The following is a 12424-nucleotide window of genomic DNA, read 5'->3' as shown; positions in this document are numbered from 1 at the left end:
CACTCATTTTTAGTGGAATTGGTAGCTTCCAAGAGTATCTAATTCTGCTTTCCTGTTCTAATATCAGTAGGGCAGTGTAGGAAGAATTAATATTAAGTGAAACAAAAGAAATGAGTGAAACTTTGCCACTAAGCAAGGGAGAGTCAGCATACAGTATAAACTATTTTTCTTCTTTAATTCTTAAATGGTAAGAGACTGTGATTGGGCATAAATCTGTGCCATTCTTCTATGAAGTATCCTAGTAAGTTTTTAAATTAAGTTCTGAACCTCTACGTTTTCTTTAAAAGAATTAAAGAACGTGTAGATGTGGCAGTGTTTGTGTGTATGCTTTTTTTTTAATTATAAATTTCCTTTGTCTTGTAGGCTGTAATGCATAATGGTGATAATACCTGGATTCTAAAATTATGTATTCAAGTGATTATAATCTGGTACAGAGGTTCTCAAATTGCAGTCCGCGGGTCACCAGTGGTCCGTGAGCTCCATTCAGGTGGTCCGCAGATAGATCTCTCTAAAGTGTACACCTGGGTGGCCACACATGAGAGAATGAAGGGCCACCCACCTAATTAGCGGAGTCACACAGGCATGGCTCTGCTAATTAGGTGCCTGGATCCTGGAGAAGATGCACATGTATGGTGAGCTAGTGGCCTTGGGGGGAATAGGGGGTAGGTGGGAGGGGGAAATGGGGTGAGAAGAGGGAGTGGGGGGAATTCGGGACTTACAGGGCTGTGGTGGCCAGAGAAAGGGGTGACTTTCCCTATCTCCAGGGCTGCTGCTGCCAGGGAGAGATGGCCCTCCTCCACAGCCTCAGCTCTGTGGGTGCTGTGGCGGGGGAGAGACCTTCCTCCTTCTCAGTCATAGCTTGGGGGCTGCCATGATGGGGGAGAGAGGGAGAGACCCCCCTCTTTCCCAGCCCCAGCTCAGGGGCTGTTGCAGCAGGGGAGAGAGGGCACATCCATCACATTAGAAAGGGAAGATATGAAAATGAGTTGTGTGCTTTTATTTCTAGAACAAAAAAAGTTAATTATTATTAAGGTTTTTTTAATGAGGTACTTTTATCCAAAGCACGTTACAATAGTTAGCTAATGGTACAAACAACATTTGGAAAGATCGTTAAGTGGTCCGCTGAGACCCTCAGCAATTTTCAGGTGATCCGTGAAAAAAAAAATTTGAGAACCACTGATCTGGTACTTCTGCAAGAAATAGTTTGCTTTCTACTATACAGCTTAAGAGGATCAGTGTAACATTAACTCTTGATATTTCAGATTCCAGCTATGGTCAGGAGAGTGATTACTCCATATCAAGATGGACCTGACATTAGCTCTTTGGAGCCTGATGACAGAGAAAACTTTGTCTTTTTGAAAGAAGAAATGAATACAGAACTAACATCTCAGTAAGTCTTATGTTTTCTTCCTTTGATTGCTGAAATAGTTGGCCTCTGTAGTTCTTGGCATTCATCACTCCAACCAAGTGAACTACACATAGCAGTATCTTTCTTATAGGATACCGATTTATCTCTTTTCACAGCTAAAAGTCAAGAGCATTGGTGGCACCAAACTAATAGAGTTAAAATACAAAAATAGAAGAAATGCAGGTTCCAAAATCTTTTTCAAAGTTAAAATGAGGTGAGCAAAAATGGCAAAAGAAGCAGTTCAGAATGATGTTTAGGCTGAGTGGAGATGAGGCTAGTTATGTTGCTGAGTTATGGAGTTATAATGAGCTGAGTTATGGGGCTCCTTGAAACTAAAGATAAGCGTAAACTTTAAATGGAGTGGGGATAATCCACTGAAGTGATTTGAGGAGGAAGAGGAGATGATATAGGTCCTCAAAGAATCAATCCTGAAGCACTTGCATGAGAGGAAAGTGATCAGGAACAGCCAGCATGGATTCACCAAGGGAAGGTCATGCCTGACTAATCTAATCACCTTTTATGATGAGATTACTGGTTCTGTGGATGAAGGGAAAGCAGTGGATGTATTGTTTCTTGACTTTAGCAAAGCTTTTGACACGGTCTCCCATAGTATTCTTGTCACCAAGTTAAGGAAGTATGGGCTGGATGAATGCACTATAAGGTGGGTAGAAAGCTGGCTAGATTGTCGGGCTCAACGGGTAGTGATCAATGGCTCCATGTCTAGTTGGCAGCCGGTATCAAGTGGAGTGCCCCAAGGGTCGGTCCTGGGGCCGGTTTTATTCAATATCTTCATAAATGATCTGGAGGATGGTGTGGATTGCACTCTCAGCAAATTTGCAGATGATACTAAACTGGGAGGAGTGGTAGATACGCTGGAGGGGAGGGATAGGATACAGAAGGACCTAGACCAATTGGAAGATTGGGCCAAAAGGAATCTGATGAGGTTCAATAAGGATAAGTGCAGGGTCCTGCACTTAGGACGGAAGAACCCAATGCACAGCTACAGACTAGGGACCGAATGGCTAGGCAGCAGTTCTGCGGAAAAGGACCTAGGGGTGACAGTGGACGAGAAGCTGGATATGAGTCAGCAGTGTGCCCTTGTTGCCAAGAAGGCCAATGGCATTTTGGGATGTATAAGTAGGGGCATAGCGAGCAGATCGAGGGACGTGATCGTTCCCGTCTATTCGACATTGGTGAGGCCTCATCTGGAGTACTGTGTCCAGTTTTGGGCCCCACACTTCAAGAAGGATGTGGATAAATTGGAGAGAGTCCAGCGAAGGGCAACAAAAATGATTAGGGGACTGGAACACATGAGTTATGAGGAGAGGCTGAGGGAGCTGGGATTGTTTAGCCTGCAGAAGAGAAGAATGAGGGGGGATTTGATAGCTGCTTTCAACTACCTGAAAGGGGGTTCCAAAGAGGATGGCTCTAGACTGTTCTCAATGGTAGCAGATGACAGAACGAGGAGTAATGGTCTCAAGTTGCAGTGGGGGAGGTTTAGATTGGATATTAGGAAAAACTTTTTCACTAAGAGGGTGGTGAAACACTGGAATGCGTTACCTAGGGAGGTGGTAGAATCTCCTTCCTTAGAGGTTTTTAAGGTCAGGCTTGACAAAGCCCTGGCTGGGATGATTTAACTGGGAATTGGTCCTGCTTTGAGCAGGGGGTTGGACTAGATGACCTTCTGGGGTCCCTTCCAACCCTGATATTCTATGATTCTATGATGATATCAAAAAGAGAACTTCTTTGATTGGGAGTGGGGTGACAGTGTTTGAGTGGATTGTAGTTGGAACAGAAAGATGGGAGTGTAGGTAGCTGGAGAGGAGAGTGTTAAAGTAACCAAAGCATGAGAAATAGGGAGTAGGAGGGGAATTAACAAATTTTTAGAGACTAGAGCAGGGGTAGGCAAACTTTTTTTGGCCCAAGGGCCATACTGGGGTGCGAAACTCTATGGAGGGCCGGTTAGGGAGGGCTGTGCCTCCCCAAACAGCCTGGCCCCTGCCCCCATCTGACACCTGCACTTCTCCCCCCCCCCCCCCAGCCCACAATTGCCTCCCTCCCCCCCCCCGCTCCTTGTCCCCTGACCGCCCCCTCCCGGTACCCCCTTCCCTGACCGCCCCCCCCGCCCGGGACCTCACCCCCCTGAACCTCTTCCCCATCCAACCGCTCCCTGTCCCCTGACTGCCCCCTGGGACTCCCTGTCCCATATCCAACCCTCTGGCCCCCTTACCATGCTGCTCAGAGCAGCATATCTGGAGCCGCGCTGCCCAACCGGAGCCAGACGCACTGCCCTGCATGAGCGTGCAGCCCCGCCACCCAGAGCGCTGCCCACACAGCGGCATCACTACAGGAGAGGGGGAACAGCAGGGGAGGGGCTGTGGGCTAGCCTCCCCGGCTCGGAGCTCAGGGGCAGGGCAGGACAGTCCTGTGGGCCGGATGTGGCCCGCGGGCCATAGTTTGCCCACTTCTGGACTAGAGGAAGAAGTGGCAAGATCTGCTGGATCTTGAAATTGGAGAAGATTTTAAAATGATTCCATATTGTGGGGTTGTGTAGCAAGATGAATGGTGGTGCAATTAACAAAAAGGGTTCAAGAGCAGAAGGCTTTGAAGGAGACATGATAAACCCAGTTTTAGACTTGCTGGGTCCAGGAAGAGGTGTCAGAGGCAGGCACAGATCTATGACTAGATGGAGCATGAGAGATCATGGGTAGAAGGGGATGCATTTGGCAGTAATCCGTGTTCAGGTGGTAGTAGAAGCCATGGGAACAAATAAGATCACCAAAGAGAGAGGCGAGGACATCTATTTAATATTCTATGGAAAACCTGCATTTAGAAACAATGTTTAAGAAACCAAAATTAATGATAGTTGAGGGCTGGAGAAGTTTACATCTGCTGTACTGTATTAAAGTTCAATGTAAGAGAAATTTTGTTTGCAAATGAGCCTCATACTACACGCTTTAAAAAAAAAAAATTGTGGCTTTTTTCCCCTCTAAAAGGTTAATAAGCTTTTTCCCTCTGATGTCTGATCAGACTGACCTTCGCTTTTTCAGAGCTCTCTGTGCAGTGAAATGTGGTAGACCCCTGCTAGTTTCTTTTCTCCTACCACTCATTCTGACTGGTGGCACTGTTAGTAGAACTGTAGGAGGTGAAGTCAGGTGCATGCATAGAGTGCAGCTAGATCAGGGGTGGGCAAACTAAGGCTCAGGGGCTGCATCCGGCCCTCCAGACATCTTAATCTGGTCCTTAAGCTCCTGCCGGGGAACAGGGTACCTGCTTCACACCGCACCTGGAAGCGGCAGCATGTCTCTCTCTCCTCCCCCGCCCCCCCCCCCAGCTCCTATGCATAGGGGCAGCCAGGGGCTTCCACAAGCGTCGCCCCCCCACAGCTCCCGTTGGCTGGGAACCATGGCCAATGGGAGCTGCAGGGGTGGCACCTGCGGACGGGGCAATGTGCAGAGCCGCCTGGCTGCACCTCCATGTAGGAGCCAGAGGGGGGACATGCCACCACTTCTGGGAGCTGCTTGAAGTAAACGCCCCCCCAGAGCCTGCAGCCCTGATCCCCATCCTGCCCTCTGAACCCCTTGGTCTCAGCCCGGAGCACCTGCACCCCCAACCCCTCATCCCCACCCCAGAGTCCGCACCCCCAGCTGGAGCCTCTCCCCGCACCCCAACCCTCAATTTCATGGGCATTCATGGCTGTCATACAATTTCCATACCCAGATGTGGCCCTCAAGCCAAAAAGTTTGCCCACCCCAACCTACATGTATGGAGTTCTGTGCAGCCACTACAAAGGCATTGGGCTCTTATTATCCTATTGTAGCTTATGTAGCTTTCGTGTGCTTCAGTTAACTCCAGTATTTTTGCAAGTAGCAAATGGGAATCATGGGAAGAAGTGACTTGAGGCTGAATGAACAGAATTTGTGAATAATAAAAAAATAACACTTTTCAGCAGTTGATTTCAAAGTGCTTTACAGAGGCGGTTGGCATCATTACTACATTTTACAAAAAATGAGGAAACTGAGGAACAGAGGTGAAGTGACTTGTTCAAGGTCACCTAATAGGTTATTAATAGAGCTTGGTACAGAATTAATGTCTCCTGAAAGTCTTGTGCATTATCCACTAGGCAACACTACCTCCTACTGCATAACATCTTTTATGTATTTTCCAGCAGAGTATGTGGAGAAGAGTAGTAGACCTTTTATGATAACTGTAAGAACTGAGAATTCAAGAATTGTTCAAAAATAATACTAAGCATCTCTAAGTCACCTTCTGTCAGAGGGTTTCAAACCACTTACAGAAATGGATTTCAATGCCACAACTTTGAGATAAATATGCATACTCCCCATTTTCAATTTCTGGAAACTCGGTCACAATTAAGTGATTTGTGGAGCTGATTAAAAATTTTCAAAAATCAAATTTTTTTTATGCATTTCTGTTGGAAAATTTTGCTTTCTAAGTCAGCTATAGTTTCTTGTATGCAAAGGAAACTAGGAATAGAACAGTTCTTGTCTCCTAGTCCTATTTCTTTTAATCACAAAACCATTTTTCCTCCTTTGTCCCTCCTATGTCATTGTACTCTTCTTTGTATGTGATCTTTGACTGAAGAGTGTGTATGCATAACATCACTTGCATATCTTCCACCAGTCTTAGATAATTTTTTCTAGATTCCCTCTTGCTGCTTGCAGTATTCCACAGAAGCACTGGTAATATTAGCATATACAATGGTGTCAAATAATGCTTGATGAGGACAAAGCATCGGGTCTTTGGCAGACCCACTGAATCCTGCAGTACTCCATAGGGTCCCATGAACCGTGCTGTGAGAAACAACGTTTTTTTAACTGGCTGCATTATGTATATAGCTTTTTTTAAAAAGCTGCTGATCTAGAACGTTGGCAAACCTGTGTTCAAATAATTTATTAAACACCTGTTTGAATATTCTAAAGTTTTTCTCTTTGGAAAATACTTGTAGAAGAAGTAAGCACCACGGATGCAAATAATGCTGCAGCATACCACATTTAGATGGAAGAGGAACATAACAAATCTTCCAAGTTTTGACACATCAGAATTGGGTAGTTAGTGCTTTTAAAATTCATACTACACAGTTAATCAGTAGTCACATTCCTGATTATCTTCCACTTGAGGCTCCAGAAATGGTTTAATTAAACCCTAAGTCCTACCACCCAGTGCGTGTTTCAGGAGCAGTGAAGAAGATTAAAATTATGAATATATAATATACTTTAAAAATCTGTTATACGTCACTGTCGTGTAGGAGCCTGGATAAAATAGGCAATATAGGAAGAAGAATGATTGGCTAAGATTAAAACTGTATAATCCAGTGTAACAACAAAGGTATATTGCATTTGCTAATTGTTGCAACAGTGCAAAAAGTTTTGGCCCTTTTTGGGAGGCTTGACTTTTTGTCTTAAAGTCTCGCAAAGTACCTAAGCCTTATCAGGAGTCCACGACAACTGTTTCATTGTGTCCTTTACTTTATTTCATTCTTGGACCTTTTAAAGTACATTATTACAATTGTTATGTTTGAAAGAACAATAGAAATTCTATGAAATAGGAATACTGTAGTCAGTTATGGGTCACGTAACTCTTTAATTTTGGTACAATAAATAAAAGCTGTTTGGATTTTTTCCCCCCACTTTTTCCAGTTGTTTTGACTAAGGATAAGCATCCTGTCTACATGACTGTTTACAAGCTATACTACCAGTGTAATAACATTGTTATTTTGGAGACCATGTTTGTACTGGTTTCAGAGTAGCAGCCGTGTTAGTCTGTATACGCAAAAAGAAAAGGAGGACTTGTGGCACCTTAGAGACTAACCAATTTATTTGAGCATAAGCTTTTGTGAGCTACAGCTCACTTCATCGGATGCATTCAGTGGAAAATACAGTGGGGAGATTTATATACATAGAGAACATGAAACAATGGGTGTTACCATACACACTGTAAGGAGAGTGATCAGGTAAGGTGAGCTATTACCAGCAGGAGAGCGGGGGGGGGGGGGGGAGAGGAGGGAACCTTTAGTAGTGATAATCAAGGTGGGCCATTTCCAGCAGTTGACAAGAACGTCTGAAGAACAGTTGGGGGGAGGGGAATAAACAGGGGGAAATAGTTTTACTTGTGTAATGACCCATCCACTCCCAGTCTTTATTCAAGGCTAAGTTAATTGTATCCAGTTTGCAAATTAATTCCAATTCAGCAGTCTCTCGTTGGAGTCTGTTTTTGAAGTTATTTTGTTGAAGAATTGCAACTTTTAGGTCTGTAATTGAGTGACCAAAGAGACTGAATTGTTCTCCGACTGGTTTTTGAATGTTATAATTCTTGACGTCTGATTTGTGTCCATTTATTCTTTTACGTAGAGACTGTCCAGTTTGGCCAATGTACATGGCAGAGGAGCATTGCTGGCACATGATGGCATATATCACATTGGTAGATGTGCAGGTGAACGAGCCTCTGATAGTGTGGCTGATGTGATTAGACCCTATGATTGTGTCCCCTGAATAGCTATGTGGACACAGTTGGCAACGGGCTTTGTTGCAAGGATAGGTTCCTGGGTTAATGGTTCTGTTGTGTGGTGTGTGATTGCTGGTGAGTATCTGCTTCAGATTGGGGGGCTGTCTGTAAGCAAGGACTGGCCTGTCTCCCAAGATCTGTGAGAGTAATTGCTCATTCTTCAGGATAGGTTGTAGATCCTTGATGATGCATTGGAGAGGTTTTAGTTGGGGGCTGAAGGTGATGGCTAGTGGCGTTCTGTTATTTTCTTTGTTGGGCTAGTCCTGTAATAGGTAACTTCTGGGTACTCTTCTGGCTCTGTCAATCTGTTTCTTCACTTCAGCAGGTGGGTATTGTAGTTGTAAGAACGCTTGATAGAGATCTTATAGGTGTTTGTCTCTGTCTGAGGGGTTGGAGCAAATGAGGTTGTGTCATAGAGCTTGGCTGTAGACAATGGATCGTGTGGTGTGGTGTGGTCTGGGTCAAAACTGGAGGCATGTAGGTAGGCATAGCAGTCAGTAGGTTTCCGGTGTAGGGTGATGTTTATGTGTCCAGGAAGTGGATCTCTTGTGTGGACTGATCCAGGCTGAGGTTGATGGTGGGATGGAAATTGTTGAAATCATGGTGGAATTCCTCAAGGGCTTCTTTTCCATGGGTCCAGATGATGAAGAGGTCATCCATGTAGCGCAAGTAGAGTAGGGGCATTAGGGGATGAGAGCTGAGGAAGCTTTGTTCTAAGTCAACCATAAAAATGTTGGCATACTGTGGGGCCATGCGGGTACCCATAGCAGTGCCGCTGATTTGAAGGTATACATTGTCCCCAAATGTGAAGTAGTTATGGGTGAGGACAAAGTTCAGCCACCAGGTTTGCCGTGACATTATCAGGGATACTGTTCCTGAGGGCTTGTAGTCCATCTTTGTGTGGAATGTTGGTGTAGAGGGCTTCTGCATCCATAGTGGCCAGGATGGTGTTATCAGGAAGATCACCAATGGATTGTAGTTTCCTCAGGAAGTCAGTGGTGTCTCAAAGATAGCTGGGAGTGCAGGTAGCGTAGGACCTGAGGAGGGAGTCTACATAGCCAGACAATCCTGCTGTTAGGGTGCCAATGCCTGAGATGATGGGGCATCCAGGATTTCTAGGTTTATGGATCTTGGGTAGCAGATTGAATATCCCAGGTCGGGGTTCCAGAGGTGTGTCTGTGCGGATTTGTTCTTGTGCTTTTTTCAGGGAGTTTCTTGAGCAAATGGTATAGCTTCTTTTGGTAACCCTCAGTGGGATCAGAGGGTAATGGCTTGTAGATGGTGGTGGTAGAGAGCTGCCGAGCAGCCTCTTGTTCATATTCCGACCTCTTCATGATTACGACAGCACCTCCTTTGTCAGCAACAGCGTACTTAGCTGTTTTCCAGTCATGCTACTGTTTTAACAGAATTAAGAGTAGTTTTATTAAGACACCAAAGGTTACCATTTGGTTCAGTGTGCTCATTATTGTACCATTTCAGTAGATCACACGGATCTTGTTCAATGCTACCCTGAATATCTGCATAGGTTGCATATGCTTACTCAGTGGGGCTCTCTGTCTCTCACTAGTGGTGGTTTGGCCACAAATAGAGGTTTGAATCTGCTAATGGCTTTAAGCTCACAGACTTAGATGTTTTAGCTTAGGCAGTTGAGACACATAGTTTTCGATCTAGAAAGCTCAGCAGGGTAGATAAAAATCAGTGATTTCTTTAAAAAAAATAATTAAAATTAAAAATGGATTTTTTAAAACCAGATTTTTTAAAAACTTTTTAAAATTGTTTCTTTAAAAAAAAGTGTTCAAAATGAAATGTGAATTAAATACAAAATGTTAAGTTCCAAATTTATTATAGTCTCTCAAAACATTTTAAATAAAAAAATAAATATGCTGAATCCATGAGTCTCCATCAAAAACTTTGAGTTTAAAGGCTGCTTTTCTGTATAAAGAGAGAATCGGGGGAAAATGTCTAACTTGCGAGGTCAGGCTTTATAATTATGGTACAGTGGGGTCAGCCTAAGTAACGTAGTAGACAGTCTCTTGAAAATGAGACATAGATGAGTAGAAACCTAAGCTCTATTCACTTTCACTTAAATAAATTTGAAATTTTCCCCAGGCTGATCTGAAATAATCAGTTTAACTAACTGACTTCAGTTAATATCTGTTTAGTAAATTATTTAGTTGTAAATGTGAAACATGTTTTGCTGGGAGAAGTTTATGTATCCACAACATTTATGATGGTTTTGTTAAACAAACAAAATTTATTTTTATTAAAATTCCAGTTACCATTAGAATGCTGCTGGACACAAATCATGAGCAAAAAGTTAATTATCTAGTAAACAAGTGACATCACCATTTTCTAACCTACTAAAATGTACAGTTAATAAGAATCTGAAAATATTAAGCTATATAATTACTTAAATAAATGTATATACTTACATTATACCATCTAGGTAGCAAAAAGATGTACCAAATCTAGTGTAAAGGCTCTATTTAGTTGTAAATAAACATGTTTTAAAGGCGTTATCAACCAATGAGAAAGCACCTTTCTTTAGAAAATAACTGAAGAACAAATGGAAAAGTTGACTAATATCACCTCTTTAAATTGAGGTTTTCTCCTTGGTGATTTATATCACTTTGATTTAAATCAGTCAACTCTGAATCTGAGGTTCAGTCTCCATTGCTGTGACTCACCTATGGACATCTTTTGGCTCCAGTCAAGTACCTTTTCTTACAATTACTCTTTTACCATCTCCATTTACTTAGATCTTACATGTAAGGAGTGCTAAATCCACCACACGCTAGTTCAAAAGTCCATATCTGGTTTAATGAACATGCAAGTGTCAAGACTATATGAGAAGAAAAGCTTAATATTAATCTTGATATATCTACCTCGCCAGTACTGTAGTTTAGTTTGACTTGTCATGCTCATGCATACACTCTTGATGCAATCTACATAATCATAACTGCTGCTAACAACCCAGTCTATAAATAAGTTTTCATATTGTCTGAGTGATTTAACAATATTAACTTTGTTATTTCTAAAGACTTCTCAAATATAAAAATTTTCTGCATAGGGAAGCTCTTCTCAAAAAGGCAAAAATGAAGGCTAAAAAGAAGCCACGAAGACGATCAGACAGCTCTGGAGGATATAATCTTTCGGATATTATTCAGAGTCCACCCTCCACAGGTTAGTGGCAAATGAACTTTCGGGCATCACAAAGTCTAGCATCAACTTTAATATGAAATACTATACTCTGCTATCTGTTCATCTTTAGAAGAATTTCTTACTTAACACACAACTTTTTTTGTAAATGTTCAGTATGGATTATAATGGTTTATTTATTGAATTATAGAATTAAGTGATACTGTTTTTTCTTCCCTTTTTAAAGGGATATTTATCTTTGGCCCCAAACTTAATTTTTAGGAAAACAAGCCTTTTATAAAACTAAGACTAAAGGACATTTTTTCCATGGTTTTTTTGTTGTTGTTGTTTTGTAACTTAAATGTTCCCCTGTAATGTTGGCAGCCCAAACATTGAATCACTACTTGAAACCCTGAAAGAAAATGACTGGAATCTGATTAGCCTGTTGTTCATTGTCCAGTTGGTGAGAAATAGAAAAAGTAAATGCATGCATTCCTTTTTCAAGCACATAGTTTGTGTGAATCAGATTAGAGAAAGGAAGAGAAGGGGGAGCTATTTTATTCTGCTCCATGATGCTTGAAAATTGATGGTTACCTGCAACTGTATAGGATTATGTAATGAACTACCCTTTTTAGTTTTATATTTATAGTTTTATAATTGTCTAATGTTCAAAATATGATGCCACCTTCCAGGTCTGTATATTTTCTTATATAAGCATTGTATAACAATCCTGCTTTTCATGTTATAGTTCTATGTTATATTCTTATCCAATACATTTTAGGCTTAATAAAATTGGATAAGGCTAACTCTGTGGAGTCGCTTCCAGAATTGCTGACATCTGATTCTGAAGGTAGTTATGCAGGAGTGAGTAGTCCCAGAGACTTACAATCCCCTGACTTCACAACAGGATTTCAAGCAGATAAAACTGAGGTATTTTGGTTCCTAAAAATCTTTTTTTCTTTTTTTTTTTTAATTTTCTTATCTTAATGTTTTATTGCCTTTCTTTGTGTAATTTAAAAAAATTCAAACCTTGATTTTTTTGGTGCCTTTAGAAAGACAGTTTAGTCACATTCTCATCCTGAAATATTAAAATAAACAACAAAAATCCTCTGTGGTTTTAATAGATAGTGCTGATATTTTGTTTATGAATGGTATCAGGAGTTTTTAAACACCATGTTTCGTTTTATACCCCTTTTGTTTTTTGAAATTTTCAACTCTCTGATGTCTTAGACTTATATTGTTTAAAATCCCTACCTCATATTTATCTGAAAGAATAAAGGAACCTCAGATTTAGCAAAATAAAGCTAATTTTCTTAGCCTGATGTATTTGGTAAAAAGATTACTGGCGAGGAT

The 12424-nt window shown here is 41.8% G+C and overlaps 1 protein-coding gene across 5 annotated transcripts in view; it reads left to right on the top strand.

The window, feature by feature from the left end:
• Nucleotides 1-12424, top strand: part of IBTK (inhibitor of Bruton tyrosine kinase) — a 97300-nt gene that overhangs the window by 50253 nt on the left and 34623 nt on the right. For all 5 annotated transcript variants that reach the window (XM_073336541.2, XM_073336543.2, XM_073336540.2 and 2 more), the window contains 3 exons: nt 1263-1390; nt 11004-11116; nt 11853-12001. In XM_073336541.2, the coding sequence (XP_073192642.1) occupies nt 1263-1390; nt 11004-11116; nt 11853-12001 (390 nt within the window). The remainder of the gene's footprint in view (nt 1-1262; nt 1391-11003; nt 11117-11852; nt 12002-12424) is intronic.

This window comes from Lepidochelys kempii, chromosome 3 (genome assembly GCF_965140285.1).
Source record: "Lepidochelys kempii isolate rLepKem1 chromosome 3, rLepKem1.hap1, whole genome shotgun sequence".
NCBI classification, from domain to species: Eukaryota; Metazoa; Chordata; order Testudines; family Cheloniidae; genus Lepidochelys; species Lepidochelys kempii.
This window is presented reverse-complemented; position numbering and strand designations above follow the sequence as displayed.